Genomic DNA, 18,979 nt, shown 5'->3' with positions numbered 1-18,979 from the left:
ATTAATATTTTTTGTTAATAAGGCTAAGTGTTACACTCTGCCCTATTTCTCACCTGTTTGTCTTTGGTCGGTGTCTTCTTTGGAGCTCCTTCCTTCTTCCTGACTGTTCGGGACTTATACAGGTAAGGGCGTGTATCCTCTGGGTCCAGTGTGAGGATCACTGTCTGCCTCAGGAAGCAGGTTAGAGTCCAGTATCCAGGATGGAGGACTGTGGCGGCGGAATCCGGGAAGGAATAGGAGCAGGAAGTCCAATGCTCTCAGCGTGCAAGGGGAAACCCGCAAGCATGGAAGCACAGAACAACAGTCCGGGATGGAAGGAAAAACGGACCTAGCGGATGCAAAGGACAGTTCTAAGAGTTACCAGGAAGGAGAGGACGGTAAGAATCAGGAAGTGGCACTGACGGAAGGGAGAAGTAACGATAATACTTGCCGATAATTTGGAACAGTAGCGTTGAGACGCGCAGAGCAGCGGGGGCATGCCTATTTTCTAGGTATGCGCGTCATGCTTAAACGCTAGAGAGCAGTGTTCCTTTGCTGTCGGCCATGTTGGGAGGACTACCAACCCGATGTTGCGGTGCATTATGGACCATGAAGTCCAAAAGGGGCGGAAACAGCGATTCATAACGGCATACCCCCTCTTAAACCTTGATCCACCGGGTTTACCTGGATGGCTTAGATGGAATCTCTGTACTAAACGGGGGGCCTTCATACCCAGGTTAGTTCGCTGGACAGGTATCGTTTCCATTCCGCTAAGTATTGGAATCGACCTCGTCTGTATCTAGAATCGCATATCCTGGAGACCTCAAATTCAGTCTGATCATTGACGAGCACAGGGTTAGGTCGATGAGTCGATCTGGTGGATTGTACATAAGGTTTCAGTAAGGAAGTGTAGAAAACAGGATGTATTTTCTTCCAAGATTCTGGGAGCTGAAGTCGAAAAGCCACTGGGTTGATGACCTCCTTAACGGAGAAAGGCCCGTAATACTTGGGAGCTAGTTTATTTGGTCCTAGGTATCGAGGCAAGAGTTTCAAGGATAACCAGACCTTGGGCCTCATTACGAGTCAGGTGTTAAGGGGTTGACCCTTAACGCCTGATTCCGAGGTCCCTTTGCGCCATGGTGAGTTTAACGCCTGCTTTTTGACCCGCTGAAGGACTGCTCCTCTGCATTGCTGTCGCTTTGTGAAACCATTCTGCCTCTGATCGAACGAGAAGGCCTGTACTGGTACTTCGACCCTTTGGAATAGTGGGAACAACTATTCTCGGCATCTTCATCATCTCCTGCACGTAAGCCTTCGGAAGCGTCTCTGGGCCATCCAGTGGACTGACCAGCTTACCCAGGAGTCTTGCTCTGTAACCGCTGTCAGGTTGCTGCTGTATACCGAGTCCTTGACACTCTCACACGATTCGTACACTTGGCATTCCCAGGTCTGAAGTGAAAAGTGTACATTGGGCTGAAATACACACAGCCGCTTCGTTGCCCTGCTGTGGTAACAATCTGTGCGGGTTCACTGGGTTTGGGACATCCTCAACTCTAACTTCTGCTGCCACGGAATCTACACAATGCCGAGACGTCCCCTGCTCATATCTGAACCTTCCAGCACTGAAACTGACGCGGAGAAGCCTGGGTCTGCCTGCATCGGGGACCGGTGAGTAGCAACGCTAGGAACTGGTCGCCCTCCTGCAGTAGCCCATAGCTTTTCCTTGCTATGTTAAACAGCACACCTTTTTCGCACTTGTGCTCTGCTTCTGCCCGCAAGTGGAGGCCGCGCTTGAGTAGCGGAGATCTGTTCGCCCTCCTTTGTTCACCACGCTGAACTGCCTGACTTCCTTGAAGAGACTCCCCTTGGCCCATCGGCACCAGCGTGTGCAGGTACTTTTGAGCACAAGGCTCCACTCTTCGTAGGGCTCAGACTTCCTTCTAGTTAGGTGGCCTCTGAAGGCGAACTGGGTCTAAACGATTACTTGCACTGCCTGTTTTCCTCCCCATCTAGGTGGTCTGCATATTTCGTGCTTCTAACTCTTTAGACCCTTCGGTAATTGTATATATATTGTATTTGATTGTGATGTGTTGGTTTACTTGAGTTTTATCGTGATTCTTTGCTATGGTCAATATTACAAAGGCCTTGTAATAAATGTGTCTATATTTTTAATATAACACCTGCTTGGAGTAATTTGTAAGCGTCCTTGCTTTGTGTGCTCATTGCGGGCTTTCAGTCATACTCACCCCTCTTGAGACCTAGTCTTGACCGCCGCGATCGCTACCGTGATTGGTCTGGCTTGTCCAGAGGTTTCCCTGTTCCAAGAAACTAGGCTGGCCTTCTGAACCTCTGCCCCTCCAGGACAGAGTTCAGAAATCCATCTTAACAACAGTTCAAGGAAGGAACAGAAACTGAGCAGGCATTTTTCTCCCGAAGCTGTGCTCCACTCAAGATCGGGACCTGGCGTTTCCCGAACTTCAGGGTGGTGCTATTTGACAATTTCTTACAAGATGTTTATCAGAAGCACAATACCTGCAGAGTCCCGCATTGATCCTACGGATCCTTTCTTGCGGAGAGATCAGACCCCGCAAGGAGCCCAACTGCATAGGTATCGGGTTCTGAAGAGTGTTGAGTGGATGTTTCCTTAAGACTAGGGTACTCCACAGTTGTCTTTGGGGGTGTAGTTGTTGTTTTTCTTTTCTCTGCCTTTCTCTCCTGGATTCGGAAGTTGATTTGTAGAGATAAATCCATCAAGGCCTGAAAGTAACTTGGACGGGCCACTCTGGCTAGCTCGTCCTTGACTTCGTCATTCAACCCTCTCTGAAACATGGTGAAACTAGCCTCCTGGGACCAAACGGCCTCTTTGTCCAATTGTTTGAAATGAGTCACATAATTAAGCATATCCTAATTTCCCTGTTGGAATTCCAGAAGTCTTTCCTGGGTGCTATAAACAAGTTCTGGTCGATCAAACATAGTTTTGAAGGCTTCTATGAATCCATCGTAATTGTCCAGGAGTGGGTCTCCTGAATTCACCAAGGGAGTTGCCCAGGCTAAGGCATTGCCAAAGAGGTGTGAGATTATAAACCCTATCTTGACCCTGGGCGTGGAAAAATAGTAGGGTTTAAACGTGAAATGTACCAGACAGGAGTCGAGGAAGGAAAGCAGGGATTTGGAGGAGCCATTGTAATTGTCCACTATACCCCCTACTAGGGCACTTTTCCTGGTTCTGGGAGTCTCAAACTGTCACACTCTGCCCTTTTTCTCACCTGTTTGTCTTTGGTCGGTGTCTTCTTTGGAGCTCCTTCCTTCTTCCTTACTGTTCGGGACTTATACAGCTAAGGGCGTGTATCCTCTTGGTCCAGTGTGAGAATTTCTGTCTGCCTCAGTAAGCAGGTTAAGGTCCAGTATCCAGGATAGAGGAATGTGGTGGCGGAATCCGAAAGGAATAGGAGCAGGAAGTCCAATGCTCTCAGCGTGCAAGGGGAACCCCGCAAGCACGGAAGCACAAAACAACAGTCCGGGATGGAAGGAAGAATGGACCCAGCAGATGCAAAGGACAGTTCTAAGAGTTACCAGAAAGGAAAGGACGGTAAGAATCAGGAAGGGGCACTGACGGATGGGAGAAGTAATGATAACACTTGCTGATAATTCGGAACAGTAGCGTTAAGACGCATAGAGCCGCGGGGGCGTGCCTATTTTCAAGGAGGCAGCGTGTCATGCCTAAATGCAAGAGAGCAGTGTTCCTGTGCGGTCGGCCATGTTGGGAGGACTACCGACCCGATGTTGCAGTGCATTATGGACCATGCAGTCCAAAAGGGGCGGAAACTGCAATTCATGACACTAAGGATGTACACAGTTTTGCCTCATCCTCACCCACTATAAAGGGAAAGGATTTAAAGCAAGAAGATTTCTACACCTTTTGGGTTCCCAGGGCTCAGTTCTACTTACATAGAAAACCTTTGTTTAAAGTTCAGGAAAGCCAGTTGCATCTCAGGACACTCTGGAAGGATAGGGCAGGGTTCTGTTTACCCCACTCTCAAAGATTGCCTCCCACTCTCCACCATAGGACCCAGTCAGCTGTGAAGCCTCCCTAGCACTAGACAGCTCCACTCAGATGCAATCTCAGCAATCTCCTTGCTTGCTTGCGGCTGTCAGATGCTAAGTTTTGGCAGCTCTCTGTGATGGTAAATAATAGCAGCTCTGCACCTTCTTCATAGTGCATTCCACTTTATATAGCAGCGATGACACCATCAAGTTTACAGTCTTGGGTTAGTACCCTGAAGAGTTCTCACAAATAGGATTGGACACTTACCCTTCTCTTTCCTCCCAACTCCAGCCGATCTCTAAGGATTGGTTTAGGAGTCTAGAGCAAACATCTGGCATTTTCCATTTGTAATCGCCACTTGTTCTCATGCCACATATTTGGCAAAAACTAGTTATGCATCAAAAACGTTGTGATTTACTTGTAACTGCCATATTATATATATGTTGCCATTTTTACAAAAAGCATAACAGTTAGGAACATGTAATTTATTATCCATATTCCTATTTTATGTGCTGATCAGCAGGAAACACCCATTTTAGATGGCCATTACCAAAATCACCTGGAAATTACCTAAAATTGACATGCCAATCAAGAATGTATGACTTGTGGTTGCTGAGAAATAGGCCGAAGTAATAATAGTCCTTTTAAACAAAGGAGAACTTCATATGTGAACATATGAGCTCCCCTTCATCAGAGATATTTGTCTCAGTGTTGTATTAGTCTCTTTGAAGTTGGTTGTCTGAAGTTTTAAATACCTGGAATTCATCAGCTAGAGCATTTGGCCTGTTCAGAACTGCCCTTTCAAAGATACCAAGTCTAGAGAAAGTCTGTTGTCAACACCAGCCACACCTTACTGCAGTTGTACAAAGCTGGGGGTATGTAAAAGCCAGGCTTGCAGTGGGAGAGTTTTGTGAAGTTTGCCAAGAGCCCCACCATCTATCCTTGGCTGAAATGGAAGTCACAAACTGCAATTTCTTAGCTCAGCCTTTATTTTTTGACATACAGTGTGTTTTACTGATCTGGGGTCACTTTACATTTGCGCTGAAAGTGAAGGGCTGTTTCTTTTAGCATTAATAAAATACACTTCTTAGTATGTGCTGTTTGTTTTTTCTGCAGAAAAGTGGGTCTGAATTGTCACACTATATACCTTTTTGATTGGTGACAGTTTAATTTGATGCATTTATTTCTCAGCCGACAATGTGATGTGTGTTTCCAATTGGCACTCGGATTACATTTTTGTTTTCACTTTCTCTAGATTTCCCTTGCAGACACCCACATAATTTGCCTAAATAGACCCACAGGTACATTCCATGGCAACTAAGGAGGCTTTTCTTTTCAAATGTTTTGCTGGTATTGTGCGTGTGAAGCATAATCTACCTTACTTTTTGTCAGCACATGCACCATGTCTTTTCTCAGACATCTTTATCTTGGCAGGGTAACATTTCTCTCATGTCTTGGTTTAACCTGCAAACACACATGCAAAGCCGTTTCTGTGTCAGTGTTTAAAAATCCTGTTTTCCACGTGAAAAGGTCCTTTGAATGTATTCTTATTTTGTGAATTAAAAGCTGCTTTTCCTTTGGTAATGACAAGTAGGCCTTTTTCGCATGGCCCTTCACTTCTGTTTGTTTGGAGCCTTTTATTACACCCCAGACATCAAGGAGAAGAGTTTTGGTCCAGATTTGCAAAAATTAGCAGCAGACAAGTAACTTAATCCTGCAATTGTGATTGATTGGTTCTTTTCACTTGGTACTAATACATTATATCTAAAAACAGCTATGAGATTTCCCTTGTCTGTAAAAGACCCATCTTCCAAACAGTAATCGTCGGATGCTTAAACATCCTGGAGTGTCTGCAGTTGTGGTTCCAAATCAGACTCGTTCATCCTGGGAGGGGGAGGATGGTCCCAATTTTGATTTGTGGTGTACACATAAAAATGCATAGATCATGCACCAATACAACCAATGTAACTTTATAATTGCTACTATAAATGAGCCTAATTTAAATTCCCCACTTTTTGCTGCAGGAATGAGATGCATTATTAGAGGGTTGGGCCTAGTATTAGAGCATGTGTTAGAAGTTAAATATTGTGCCTGATGTAAAGGTGGCCGAACTACAAAGCACAGCTTTAAGCATAAACCAAAGTACAAAAAGTGCTGTCTGGCTCAGTTGAAGGGCACAAGTTGGTGATTTGATTCTAGAACTACTTAAGCCCTGATCAGAGGGTGTGCCCCTTGTTTCTCACCTACAGTGGTATTCTCAAATAGATGTTGCCAATGTTGAGGAGTATTGGATAATGGAGGACCAATCTAAAATATTTGGATATTTGGGGAATTCATCCACTCATAAATCTGTTCTAAAGTTTACCATTGTTTGAACTGCTAGGGAGAAAGTGTCTTATCAGTGGACAAAGGAGTGTAAACGGTTTAGTCAGATGATGTTCTGTACCGTGGTACAGAAACCAATTCAACATTTCATAACCCTTCCTGAAGGCACTATCTCATCGAATGCATACGTGTGGAACCTGAAGAAGAAACTCTGAACAAACACAGGTCAAACCATGAATCAGGAAGTACAACACCTGCAGCGGGAGCACTCCTGGCCGATTTACAGTCCCATCACCTGGGGATGGTTTTGGGCTAAGCCTAATGTTGAGTACAATGAGCAGCTTAGTAGGGAAGTTGGGGCAATGCGAGCGGATAAGTAATGATCTTGTTCAATTACCTTGGGAAAGAAGATCTAGCAGCAAAATATGCAGTATTTCAAACAGCTGCGACCACAGGTGAAAAATGTGCTGGTTTTCAGACACACACATTTTTAGGGACATCATTTGAATGGTCCCCCTAATGATAGATAGCAATTCCTTTCCAAGTTGCAAATTCCCTGATGATGCTGCACGGGCTGCCTTAAATTCCATTTTCTAACTGTGAAATCCAGGTGGCTCAGCAGTGCATTCACTTTGGCAAGACCCCCTGGCAAGATGCTTATCAGTGGAAATTTACAAAAGATCATAGCTTGATTTTCCTGATCCTGAAAGTCATGTGTCAGATTGCTCACACTCATGGCAAACATGTCCTCACTGAATGGGATATACAAAGATTTACACCAGGATCTGAGCCGAGAGAGTTCATTCTGAAGTCATGAGTTGTGACCAGCGTGGCTTCATTCCTGGTTCATGAGGTGTGGGCCATATATTTTGGGCCATATCCCTGCCAAATATGGCTGCCCTAATAGCGGTCAGATTGCATGCTCACTGATTGATGTATGTTCATCTCAAGTATGTTCATGGATGGTGAGAATGCTTTTGTTATAGTAGAGTGGGATTTCCTCTGAGCTTCCATGCAGGTTATTTGCTTCCTAGGGTCATGGTTTAATTATGCAAAAACCTATGGAATACATTTCAATGAATGTGGTCATAGAAGGGCAACAGATAGCTCCATTCTTGGGCACCTATGGAATGGCCAGCTTTGGCCATCATTTTGATGTATTTGTCAAAATATTAGCTCAGCCCATTTGGGAGGCAAAGAACATAGTACATTGAGAAGTGTGCCTGGAATATGCTTTAAGATACCATATATTAATAGTTGTCTTTTGCATCACTCATATATTGCCTATTCCCTATTCCCCTTACATTGTCGGTCCCTCAATTAAACTGAGGGTGAAGTTTCCATACAGGCTGAGGCGTGGGGATGTAACTAGGCTATCCCTGTGGTCTTCTGGCCGTGGAAAACCTTTTAAGGGACCAGAGGATCAGGTTGCATGGTCTAATTTCATTTGTTTTCAGATTTTTTACATTGCTATTGTCAATTAATTAGTGTGTGTGCCTATTGTAGTAAATGCACAGGATCTGCTGCAGTACTACCAACACATTTGTGGCTAACACATTGCCATTTTTCCATAAAAGAAATAGACCAATAGTTTTGTTTTATTCCCAGAATGACGCTTACAAGAAGGAAGGACATTTTGAGAGATAACATTGTCTGCATTCGTGGGTGGTGGGATAATTAAATTGTACTAGCATTGTAAACTGGCACTTTTTAAAATCGCATTATGTTCCTTTTGAATGATCACTTCAGTATGTATTTGGTCATAACAACATTACACTTGTCTTACTGAGCAAAGCACATTATACAATCCTAGAATAGCATACAAAATCCTCCAATGAAAGTTTATCATTCACATATGGACACTACTAATGTTCCCTTTGAAAAATACCCCTATGAAGAATGGTACAAATAGCACCAATGAGTGTTCTTGGCTGATTTTTGTGTAAGATCTAAGAACATTTTGGGAACACAATCCACCCAACATATCTTTATATTTGAAAATGTTCCTGGTATAAAAACACGGATGCTGTATGTAGATTGTATGCTTAAACCACTAATATGATAATGCACACTGGATCAACAGAGGGCACAAGAGGCAGCGGATAGGAGGATGAGGAATGTGATGAAGAGGCACCATGTAAGGAGTTCCTCCATACCCCATGTGAGGGCCACACCATGGACCCTCACTGACATGCAAATTCTCACCCTGTACCACCTCGAAAGGGAGAGAATTGCATGTGTCCTCAGCATGATCCAGGAAGACATAATGAGCATGGTTGGCATCCGGACAGCCATACCACCTATGGTATATCTGGTATTAGTGCTGCACTTCTTGGTATGGGCACGTTCCAACACAACGTGAGCCAGCTGCACAGGATTTCTCAGCCTGCATTCTCAAAACTGATGGTTGAGGTGCTGAATGCACTTCTGCTGCATGTTTGACTACACATTGCACTCCCCATCTCCATGGAACATGCGAGCACCACCAAGGTAAGATTATTTCTAATTTCAGGCATGCCCAATGTGGTAGCTGCCCTAAATTGCAGGTATGTCGAGCTAGTGGCACCCCAGCTCACGGAGGAAGCCTACAGGAACTGGAAGCAGTACCATTCACTCAATATCCAGGTCACCTGTGATGCGGACCTCAGGATAACCCACTGGTTCCCTGGTATAACCACTGATTCCATGGTCCTGCAGATCAGCACACTTCCAGCGTACATGGAGAGTCACAGATGCCAATGTACCTGGGCATTGAGTGAGTCAATGTCCTAACACACTGAGCTTGATGTGTAAGGGGGGGAGGGGGTGGAGGGGCGTTCACCAAAACAAAAATGCATGCCCTGACATGGCCACATAGACACCGGACCCATACACCCACCCGAAACCTGACAGGCTGCAGGCCACCGTAGTAGTACATGACTCACGAAGCAGCAGTGAAGGGCCAAGACATGCAACCCAAACAGGCCAGATACACACACTGGACCACAGGTACCAGAATACAACATTGCACAACCCATAATATTCATGGACTGCAAGGGCAGGGCATGGCCACATAGGGGAGTCCAATGTATGTCTAGTGGGGCACCAAGGGCAATCGATGAGGTGCAAAGATGACAGGCGACAACATACACGATCAGCAATGTCACCAGCCATGGTAAGCAGTACCACACATCCAAATCTTTGACAAGAAGAGCAGTCTGCATAATGGCACACTGAGCATTTGAATGGGCTTCCCAGCCCCAGACACCCATTGTGCCTGCTGAGGGACTGGGGTAAGGAACAGGGGCACATCCCACTTATGACAGTTGAACCCCTGCGGTGTACACCATGTCAATGCCTGCATTACACTGCCATACATGAGAAATCACCCTGATGAACTGCAGCAGATGGACACAAAACTAGCAATGTACATGGCATGTGACCAGTTCACCATGCATATCAACTCATAAAGTGATGCACAGATTACAAGCACATGTAAACTAGACCCCCCCCCCAATTAACCACACATGGGAGCAATGGACAGACCCAATCCACATAGCATGCCGTGCGTACGTGACTTGACCTGTCAGGCGCCACCCATGGCTGCTCGGACTGTCGGTGTGTGCCAGATGTGCCATGCCTTCCCCATGTCCACCTCACCCCTCATGCAAAGGCTGTAATGTGAATTGGCATACATGATGATACATGTGACATGCAATCTCAGGCTGACATTGTGAAACTGTTTTAATAATGAACCTATTCACAGTACACCATTATGGACTCAGATGTCTATCCCCCTTGCAGGTGACTCTTATCCACAGCTTCCGTGGTTGTTGACTCCTCTGTGGAATCCCCAGACACCACAGGAGGTGGCATATAACCAGGTCCATATCAGGACCAGGATGTCAATTGAGTACATCTTTGGCCTGTTGAAGGCCTTCTTCTGATGTCTACCGCGGGCCAGGGCTGTGCTGATGTACAGGCTGGACAAGGTGGTCAAGATAGTGCTAGCATGTGCCATGTTGCACAACATTTTCATCCTGCACAACAGACTCCTGCCCCCGGATGTGTACATGCCACCCCCTGATGAGGATGACACTTTGCCCGTGGGTGGAACACATGTACACATTGAGCATGCAGAGGCCAGGCTTGGGTGACTGGCTTTCCAAAAACTCACTGAGAACTTCAGATGTGGACACCCAGTATCACTAGCCATGCACCTTTTCGTAGTAACTTTACACAATAAAAGTATCCACCCAATGACGAATGATCTGGATTCCTGGTCGTCAAGTGGCGCAGTGAACGGCACATTGGTGTGCACTCATGAGTCTTCAGTGGGTGTTGCAGAAGTGGAGGGCTCATATCCCCGTGCACGGATATATGGCAGGGTCAACTGCATGGACTGGTTCAGTTCCCCTGCACGTTGAGGATGTTTTATCTGTATGCTCACGGGCCCTTTCCCCAGTTTCACCATTGAGGCAGTGGCATGGTGGCGCAGGGAGTGTGCCATGCACCAGTCACATCCCTGCAGGCAGTCACGCATCACCCGCATTTCTGCAAGGTGTTGGCCACAAGTGTGTGTATGCCTGCCTGCTGCCTCTCTATGTAGTCCAGCCTTCCCCGTATTGCCAGCAAGTTGGACCCAGCCAGTAGAGGTGGACCGTGCAGACTCAGGTGGGCCTAGGTGAAGTCAGGTGTTGTGTCCCCCTTGTACTCCTCCTCATCAGCATAGTTCTCTTGTTCATCAGTTGAAGGCACCTGGGCCCTGCCATACTGCATTGTGCATGGGATTGGGATGATGGTGTGCTTGTGCGGGGGTGATCGACTGTACACAGGCATGGATGTGGTGTTCCCCTCAAGGCTGGTCAGGGACTCCACAATGGCAGCTGTTGGACGAGGTGGCTGCACTCCTGCAGGTGTCGTAGCCCGTGGCTGGGCTGTGCCTTCAGCACTGCCTTGCTGCTTGCATCTGCTTGTGGATGGTTTGGCCTGTGCAGGGGTGGGTGCTGTTGCATTAGTTGTGTTTGAGGGAGTAGCCAATTCACTGTCCGTGGACAGTGTACCTGTTTGAGAAGTTAGAAATGTTGTTAGTCATTCAGCAGACATGTCGGGGTTCTTGGACTCGTCCCATGCCATGATGTCTGTGACCCAGAGTTATCTATTTGATGTGGAACATGGTGCTCAGATTGGTGAACATGCAGGGGTGGGCGGATGCCTGCTGAGTGTGTACACTGTGCATGCATTTGCATTGTTTTGATGGACCACATCCATTGACGTTTGTGTACACTAACTGCCCATTTGATGTGCCTGGCATGTTTGTGAACATTTGACATGCCCATTTATCCATGCTATGATGGTGGATGTATGCGATTGTGGGGGGGAAGGAGTGGCATTTACATCTACAAGAAGCTGTTCTTACTGCCATCTCCTTCGGTTTCTGCTCCGGCCGCAGTGCCTCAGATGCCCTCTATGGCTTCCATGTGGAGGATACTGCTGGCTCGATCCTCCTGTGGCATGAGGTAAAAGGAGTCGACCGTGCCTCAACCGGTGGCTACACACTCCCTCCTGTGCTTGGTGATGGTACAATGGTACTACGGTCCTTGGACTTGAGGTCATCCCACTCTTTCGGCAGCCCCTGTTGTTGTGGGGGACTGTTCCTACGGCCATCACGCTTGCTCCATATGGCAGTCTTGTGCTTTATGCTGGTCTTCCTCTGCCTGCTGCTGAAAAGTTTGGTTGCATTTTGGACTCCTGAGTCCACGAATGCGGTCAGCTCAGCATCAGAAAACATTGGCTTTCAGAGCTGCATTTCTTTTGCCTGGGCCGTTTAGTCCTGTGACAGGATTATTCCTGGATTCTGAGCCTGGATGGCTGCAGGAACAAACATATTCAGACGGATTGTGATTTCATGAAGTCTTCCGCAGTCCTTCCAGTTTTGGTGCCGGCAGTTTTTGGCAGTTACTCCAGCGCATTGTCTTTTTTTCCTGCCAATAACAGAATATCGGTATTGCCGTTTCCGGTGGGGGGATGAGCGCACGCCCACAAGCTCATAGTACGCCTGTGAATTACGCCACATGCCCTGCCAGAAATGGTAATTACAGCATACCGGTATTGGCGCCGTTTTACAGGAAGACTCGACTGAGACCAAAGGTATTCCCTTTGTTTTCCTTTTCCTTTATTTTCTTTTATTTTTTTATGTTTTTATATGTTGCGACATATTTAATGCTGCTATAATGAATCGATTGGATAATTGGAATATGAAATCTATTTGATGATGATGGGGATTATTATTATTATTATTATTATTATTATTATTATTATTGTATTATTATTATTTTATTATTATTGTATTTATTGACTGCTGACCTAGGCTTGGGAAGCAGTAGAGCGCTTCAAAAGTCATTAGGGGAAGTAAACAATGAGGGAAGCAGAGATACTAGAGAGCGGGGAGCTAACAACATGAGAGCGGAGGGGGGTCAATAAGCAGGACGTGTTCTACAAGCAACCATAGGGATGAATAATAAAAACAAAATAAAATGTTCAGAGCCGAGCTTGGGACCAGCAATTAGATTCATTTTAATGCATGAAATAGGTACCCGTACAGAAACGCTCTGGAGTACCTTCATATCGCAGCCATTTTTAAGGCACTGGCGAGGAAAAGAGCTAGAACTACTGGATACGTATATGGATGAGGACGTGCAGCTATATATCATGTATATAGATATAAATCTATATATCAATGATGGCACAGGGATAGGCTAATAGTCATATATATGGCTTTTTGAGGGAAATTTGTAGCAAAATGTTCAATTTAAAAAGAGAGGTAGAAAGAAATACCAAATACCTATTTAAAGCACGGTCAATGAGCAGAAGCAGGACTAGTCGATCACGGGTCTTCAACCTTTGACTCTCCATGTTATGGACTACAACTTCCATCAGTCCTAAGATACCCTGTTCAATGTTGAGAGATCATGGAAGCTGTAGTACAAAACATCTGGAGAGCTGCAGGTAGCGATCTCCTGTGCTAGAATGAGGTACACGGATACGGTAGCAGGTACATCCAGATGCTAATAGCAATATGGAGGCACACATTATGTGAGGAAAGAGACCTTTGCAGAGGTAGAATAGAGGGATTTTCATTTTGAGAGAGAGGGAATGGACCATCCCTTATGGCTCATCCAGCCCACTTAAATGGTGCTCCCAGCATTTGGTTCTTTTATTATAACACACACTTTTCTGTAGGCAATGCACACCTTTGCTGTCTCTTTGGTTGTCTAGCATTGGTTGTTTGCTGTCGCTTCTACCTTAAAATGGCACTTTGCTCCAATGGTCTACACTGGTGGCCACCAAAAGGCAAATCAGGAAGCGACAAGCTCCATGGATGAAGAAGAGTAAGGTTGTGGGCCGATGAAAGAATGTTTAAAGCATTGTAGTACACATTAGCAGGTATGGTTGTCACTAAATGTGTACTGTGAGCCTGGACGAACTCTGACGGTGGAGGAAGGGCAACCAGAGCTAGCAAGAGTGCAGAGATGTTGGTAGGGAGTAACTGAGGGGGCTATAGCCCCAGGTCTTTTGGTTGCAGCCCCGGATTAAAGCTCATAGGCTACAACCAAAAGGCTAGCTAGCCCCAAGTCCTGACTGACCAGACATTAGTGTAGCGCCAGATCTTTTCCAGACCTAGCAGCACCCCTGCAAGAGTCTGTTACTATAGCCATAATAACAAAGTGCTTGGATGGTAATCACACACAGACAATTTCTAAACATAACAACGCATAGGCAATTTTATAAAGATAATTAAACTTTCCTTCAAGGTGATTGGTTACGGGATGGCCCATTCCCATCATGAGCTGATGGTTGCTGATAATTTTTTTGAAGTTATTTTGGAATTCATGGAAAATAATCACAAACATGTATCTTTGCATTACACATACAACTACTATCTGCTAATTCATTTCGGCAACCAGCCTCATTGTTGGATTTTTGAGTTAGTTGATAGACTCATTGCATATTTCAGAAAATAGGAATTTAAGATAGTAATTTTCAGCGCTATCTTTGCAATAAAGATGGTAGTTTCTATGTCGCCGGAAGCCTGGGGTTGATATGTAGATCTGCTACATCACCCATGTCTTTCGTGCCTGCTCTATAGAATGTGTTGTAGTCTCATGCAACTCATTATTGTAATGCCGTTTTGTGGTTCACTCAATGTGCTGGTTTCAGTATCTCTTTTAACGTTACATGTTATTTTTTGATTTGTTTCCCCCATTTGTGACCCAGAAAGCAGATCTGGCTGTGGCTCCACTGACCATCACCCACATCCGGGAAAAGGCCATTGATTTCTCCAAGCCCTTCATGACCCTGGGGATCAGCATTCTGTATCGGAAACCCAACGGAACCAACCCCAGCGTCTTCTCCTTCCTCAATCCCCTCTCGCCGGACATCTGGATGTACATTCTGTTGGCCTACCTGGGGGTTAGCTGCGTGATGTTTGTCATTGCCAGGTAAGGTGGGCTCTGATCAATGTTAGTGTTGATAATGTGTGTTGGGTGCTCTTCAAGTGCATCGTTTGGGGTTAAGGTCGCTGGTGCAGTTTAACCAGCTGTATTTGCCCTCAAGTCTGGATAAAACATACATTTACAGTCCACCTTCCAAACCACCAGCTTGAAAGGTATTGTATTTATAATGCTGTTTGCCACATGAGACATTCCGCTGCAAAGGTTCCTAAAACACCATAAAAGGTACTGCTCACTATACTCTATGGATGCAAACCTGTTGCCAACCATAGGGTTTGGCCTACAATTCTCACCATCAGCCGTAATGTGGGATGAAATGCAGCCAACCTGTCATGGCCGTATGGTAACAGTCATATTACACACAGCCCCTTCACAGAAAATGCGATCTGTGCACCAGCAGCACTCTCAGAGCACATATAATCAGAATATCAACGTATTCCCCCCTTTCTGAGTGGCGGGCCCGCAATGTATCCCAGAATGTGCCCACCCATCCCTAATATCCTATCCCAACCTCGGTTTCTCCAACTACTTTCACCTCTGGCAGATTCTATTATAGATCTGGCCACAAATGGCCTCCTCGGAATCCAAAATATTTTTTGTGAATTTGTGCTATGGACAAATTTGAATGGTTAACCTTGATCAAAAACCACCAGAGCTGGAGCGCGTCTTGAGCACTTCACACAGACAAACACAGTGGCATAACTGGAAATCATCAAATGCTTTCCATCCCTCCTTTTACGCTACAGCTTATTTTATAACGTTCCTGAGGAGTAGGAGATAGCAGGTCCACTTCATTTGATAGGTTATTTATAACGCGCTTAATACCCAGAGGTTTCTAAGCATGGATCCGGGGATTGAACCTGTGGTGTTCGGTATCCACTTGTTTCTAAGGGGAGCACGTTGCCCCTGAGCTAACCTCCGAGATCGGTCTCCTTTCCTCCTCCATCTCAGGAGTTAATTTGGTTTTACGTCTGCATACAACACGTCCTGATCTAGAAAGTAAATTGTGCATGTGTCACAATACACAATTGTGCATACACAATAGCCACAATTGAATTTCAAAATCACATCCTGTTTTCATTTTTGTCCAGCATTTTTTATTTTATTTTTGTGCGTTTATGTTCCTCTTTTCAAAGTTCAAGAAGTCCTTTTGTAAGATTCAAGTGAATATATGGAAACAAGCAGCAATGTGACATTAATAAGCAGCTAAAGTACTAAGCAGAATCTTCAGATGCATGCTAGTATATTGATGTCAACCATTCAAAGTGTCACACACTTAGGAGAATCCCCATCCTATCACCAAAAGGTTCCTTAAAAGAAACAAAACAAAAACTATTGTTCCTTTATTTTCATGGCAATGTTCAAAGGGAAGTAAAGAGGGTAAGCTGACAGAGGATGTTTCTAGTGTCTGCCACTGGAAGAAGGTTTCCTGGCATTTACAAACCAAATCCAATGCTTTTGGTTAGTACCGTAACTGTTCCTCATTCCATCTCTTCTGTAGAAAGCAAGATTTGAACTTGTTTTTTTTTTTTTTTTTTACAATGTGTTCAAGAACCTCGGCCTTCTTGTCTCCTTCGCTCTGTCTCCTAATGACATTAATAGGAGAAACCAGCTCACTGAGTATCCTTTCCATAGAGTCATATACTCAAGAGGATAACTGAAATGTTAAAAAAACATGCTTTATTTTTACAATTAGAAAGAGTTAATCTATAGATCAAGAGAATGCAATTTCAGCTCTACAGATTTTTTGGACTACAACTCCCATGATCCTGCAACATAGTTTATCACAGCCTTTCTGTGATCGGGTCTCATATAGCAAGCCCTACAGATCGTTAAAGATGTTGTTAAGACAAGCATACATATGTCACACCTTTCTTAACAGCTTCTTGAATGAGCCTTCGGATTTTCGTTTTTGTTTTGAGACCGAGTGAGGGCACTGAATGCAGAAACTGTGTGAGTTTCGGTTTCCTATATCTGCCTCCAAGTAAAGGTAACACAAGCATGCTGGCATTAAGCTAATGGATTCCTATGGAATCAGCCTACTTTTACACATGGTAAAAGGCAGGCGGATTCCATAGGTATTCCATAGGAATCCATTTTAAATGCCTCCAGAAATCGTTAATTACGGGAGACACTTTTCCACAAACATTGTGGACATGTAAGATGCAAATGCAATTTTTCCAATGCCATTTTTTTTAATGTTTCCACTACATCATGGAAAAGTTGACATAGATTGGAACTTTGCACAGCCATGCAAACAGACGTGAGCACCTCCAGTGTAAAAAATATATACATTTTCTTTTTTTAAATCAATTGCTTTCTGTTTATAGTTCTTAAAATTTGTGGGGAGAAACATCATCAAGGACACTGTGGTTGTTTAATGGTCCACCAGTTTTCTTCTTTTCCTTGGTTCTTGTGTTTTTTTGTGATTTGTAGAGGAGCAGCTGCAAGCCTCTCCAGAAAATCACACCCCCCTACCTCCTATATGTTGGAGGCCTGAGATTGTGCCATATTTGCCACCAGCAGGTGTGCCAATACCACAGCGGATATTCGAAGGAAGGTACCCACTGAGAAAACTCTATTGAATGTATCCTCGAAGAGACAATCTGAGGGAGGAACTCCCTGAAGGAATAGCAAAAGGAGCAAAATAGAGAAGCTAGTAACAACACAAGAGACAAGTGTGATGCCCCAAGAATACTGGCTGAAGAAGAATGTATGGGTCTTACAGAAAGTGATTATGAAGTAAATAATCAAGTAAGAAGATTGCACATGTGCGAAGTCCGGCAGACAATCAATCGTTCAATAACTGTACAGATGCTGAAACGCAAGTAGACTAAGTCATCATAGAAGCTGTAGTGAATAGACTGCAGGCAAGCCACCATTGTATAGGAACTGGACATCAGTGTCATAAATTTAGAAAGCCCAGACCCATGGAGAGGAAAGGCAAAAGAATTGTGTTGCAGCAAGAATAAGCTGAGATCGTGAAAGCTCATGGACAGGCTGTCTGGCCTGGTATCAAAACTGAAGCAGCCAAGGTTGGTTATATATACTTGAAAGCAGTGAATGTGCCAAGGATGAATCATCCTATTTTAAGGTGCAAAGAAAGAACACCAAGCATGCCAAGTTTTATTCATTTAAGATATTTAAATGCTGCAAAATGAACTAAATTGTGGTCTCCTGTCACGTGAGCCAAGGATGAAAATAGACTTGAGCTTGGAGTCCTAGAACAATGATAGGGAGAGCCTGGACTCCCTTATATTCCCACTGACAAATATACTTTGCAAGGCCAAGTTCAAAGACAATCTTCATGGCAGAAGGCATGGGTGATGACAGATGTTGGGCTAATTGGGTGGGGAGGTCAAGTCAAATCCACCTCCTGGCATCTGGGTTTGAGCTTTTGTGCTGCTAAGTGAACAAAATGTTCCAGACATGGCATGAGCATGCCAACCAATTGTAGAGGGCCATATAACGAAAGGAATTAAGTGTGAAGACCAATGATAAACCGTGTACTTAACAGTGTTATAGTCCCTATGCAATGTATATTTAGATGTATCCCTTAACCAATCCCACTCCTTGATAGGTTTCTGTTATTTGCCACGTTGTATGACATCACTGCTGATGGATTTATTTCATATAAGGATGTTTTTATGAGAACATCATTGAGAGCTAAGTGAACATCCTTTGATGTCCATTGTAAACTCCCTGTTTTAGATAACTGTTAATAAAACAGCACCTTTGCCATCTTCCTGAGTTTGTTCAAATATTTAGACTCAGAGTTATTCTGCAACCCCATCTATTGCATGCACGTTACTGAAGGGCCATAAGTCCAGTGTGTTTGTCATGTCTCTTTCATTTGTCAGCTTGGCACCTGTACACAAATAATACTTAAGGGTAAGAACCACTTGTCCTAGGATTTTGTTCTCTTTGTTCCTTTTTTAGTTAGCATCACTGTGGTACTGGCACTGACGGTTAGAATCACAATTCCCAGCATTCAATTGTCTTGGTACACTGTAATTATCATCACCTCTGCTCCCCTGTCAACGAGAGTCACCACCAAAATCCCCAGAACGTGTTTCTCTTCCTTCCTTTCTATTTATATATTCTATTTCTACATTTACGCCCAGAAACACTTGTGTAC

General features: G+C 44.6%; 1 protein-coding gene across 2 annotated transcripts in view; it reads left to right on the top strand.

The window, feature by feature from the left end:
* GRIK3 (glutamate ionotropic receptor kainate type subunit 3) overlaps window positions 1-18,979 on the top strand; it is a 1,124,179-nt gene that overhangs the window by 979,236 nt on the left and 125,964 nt on the right. For both annotated transcript variants that reach the window (XM_069622638.1, XM_069622639.1), the window contains one exon: window positions 14,606-14,829. In XM_069622638.1, the coding sequence (XP_069478739.1) occupies window positions 14,606-14,829 (224 nt within the window). The remainder of the gene's footprint in view (window positions 1-14,605; window positions 14,830-18,979) is intronic.

Source organism: Ambystoma mexicanum, chromosome 11, assembly GCF_040938575.1.
Source record: "Ambystoma mexicanum isolate Mex_15411 chromosome 11, UKY_AmexF1_1, whole genome shotgun sequence".
NCBI lineage: Eukaryota > Metazoa > Chordata > Amphibia > Caudata > Ambystomatidae > Ambystoma > Ambystoma mexicanum.
The sequence above is the reverse complement of the archived record's forward strand: the minus strand, read 5'-3'. Positions and strand labels throughout refer to the sequence as shown.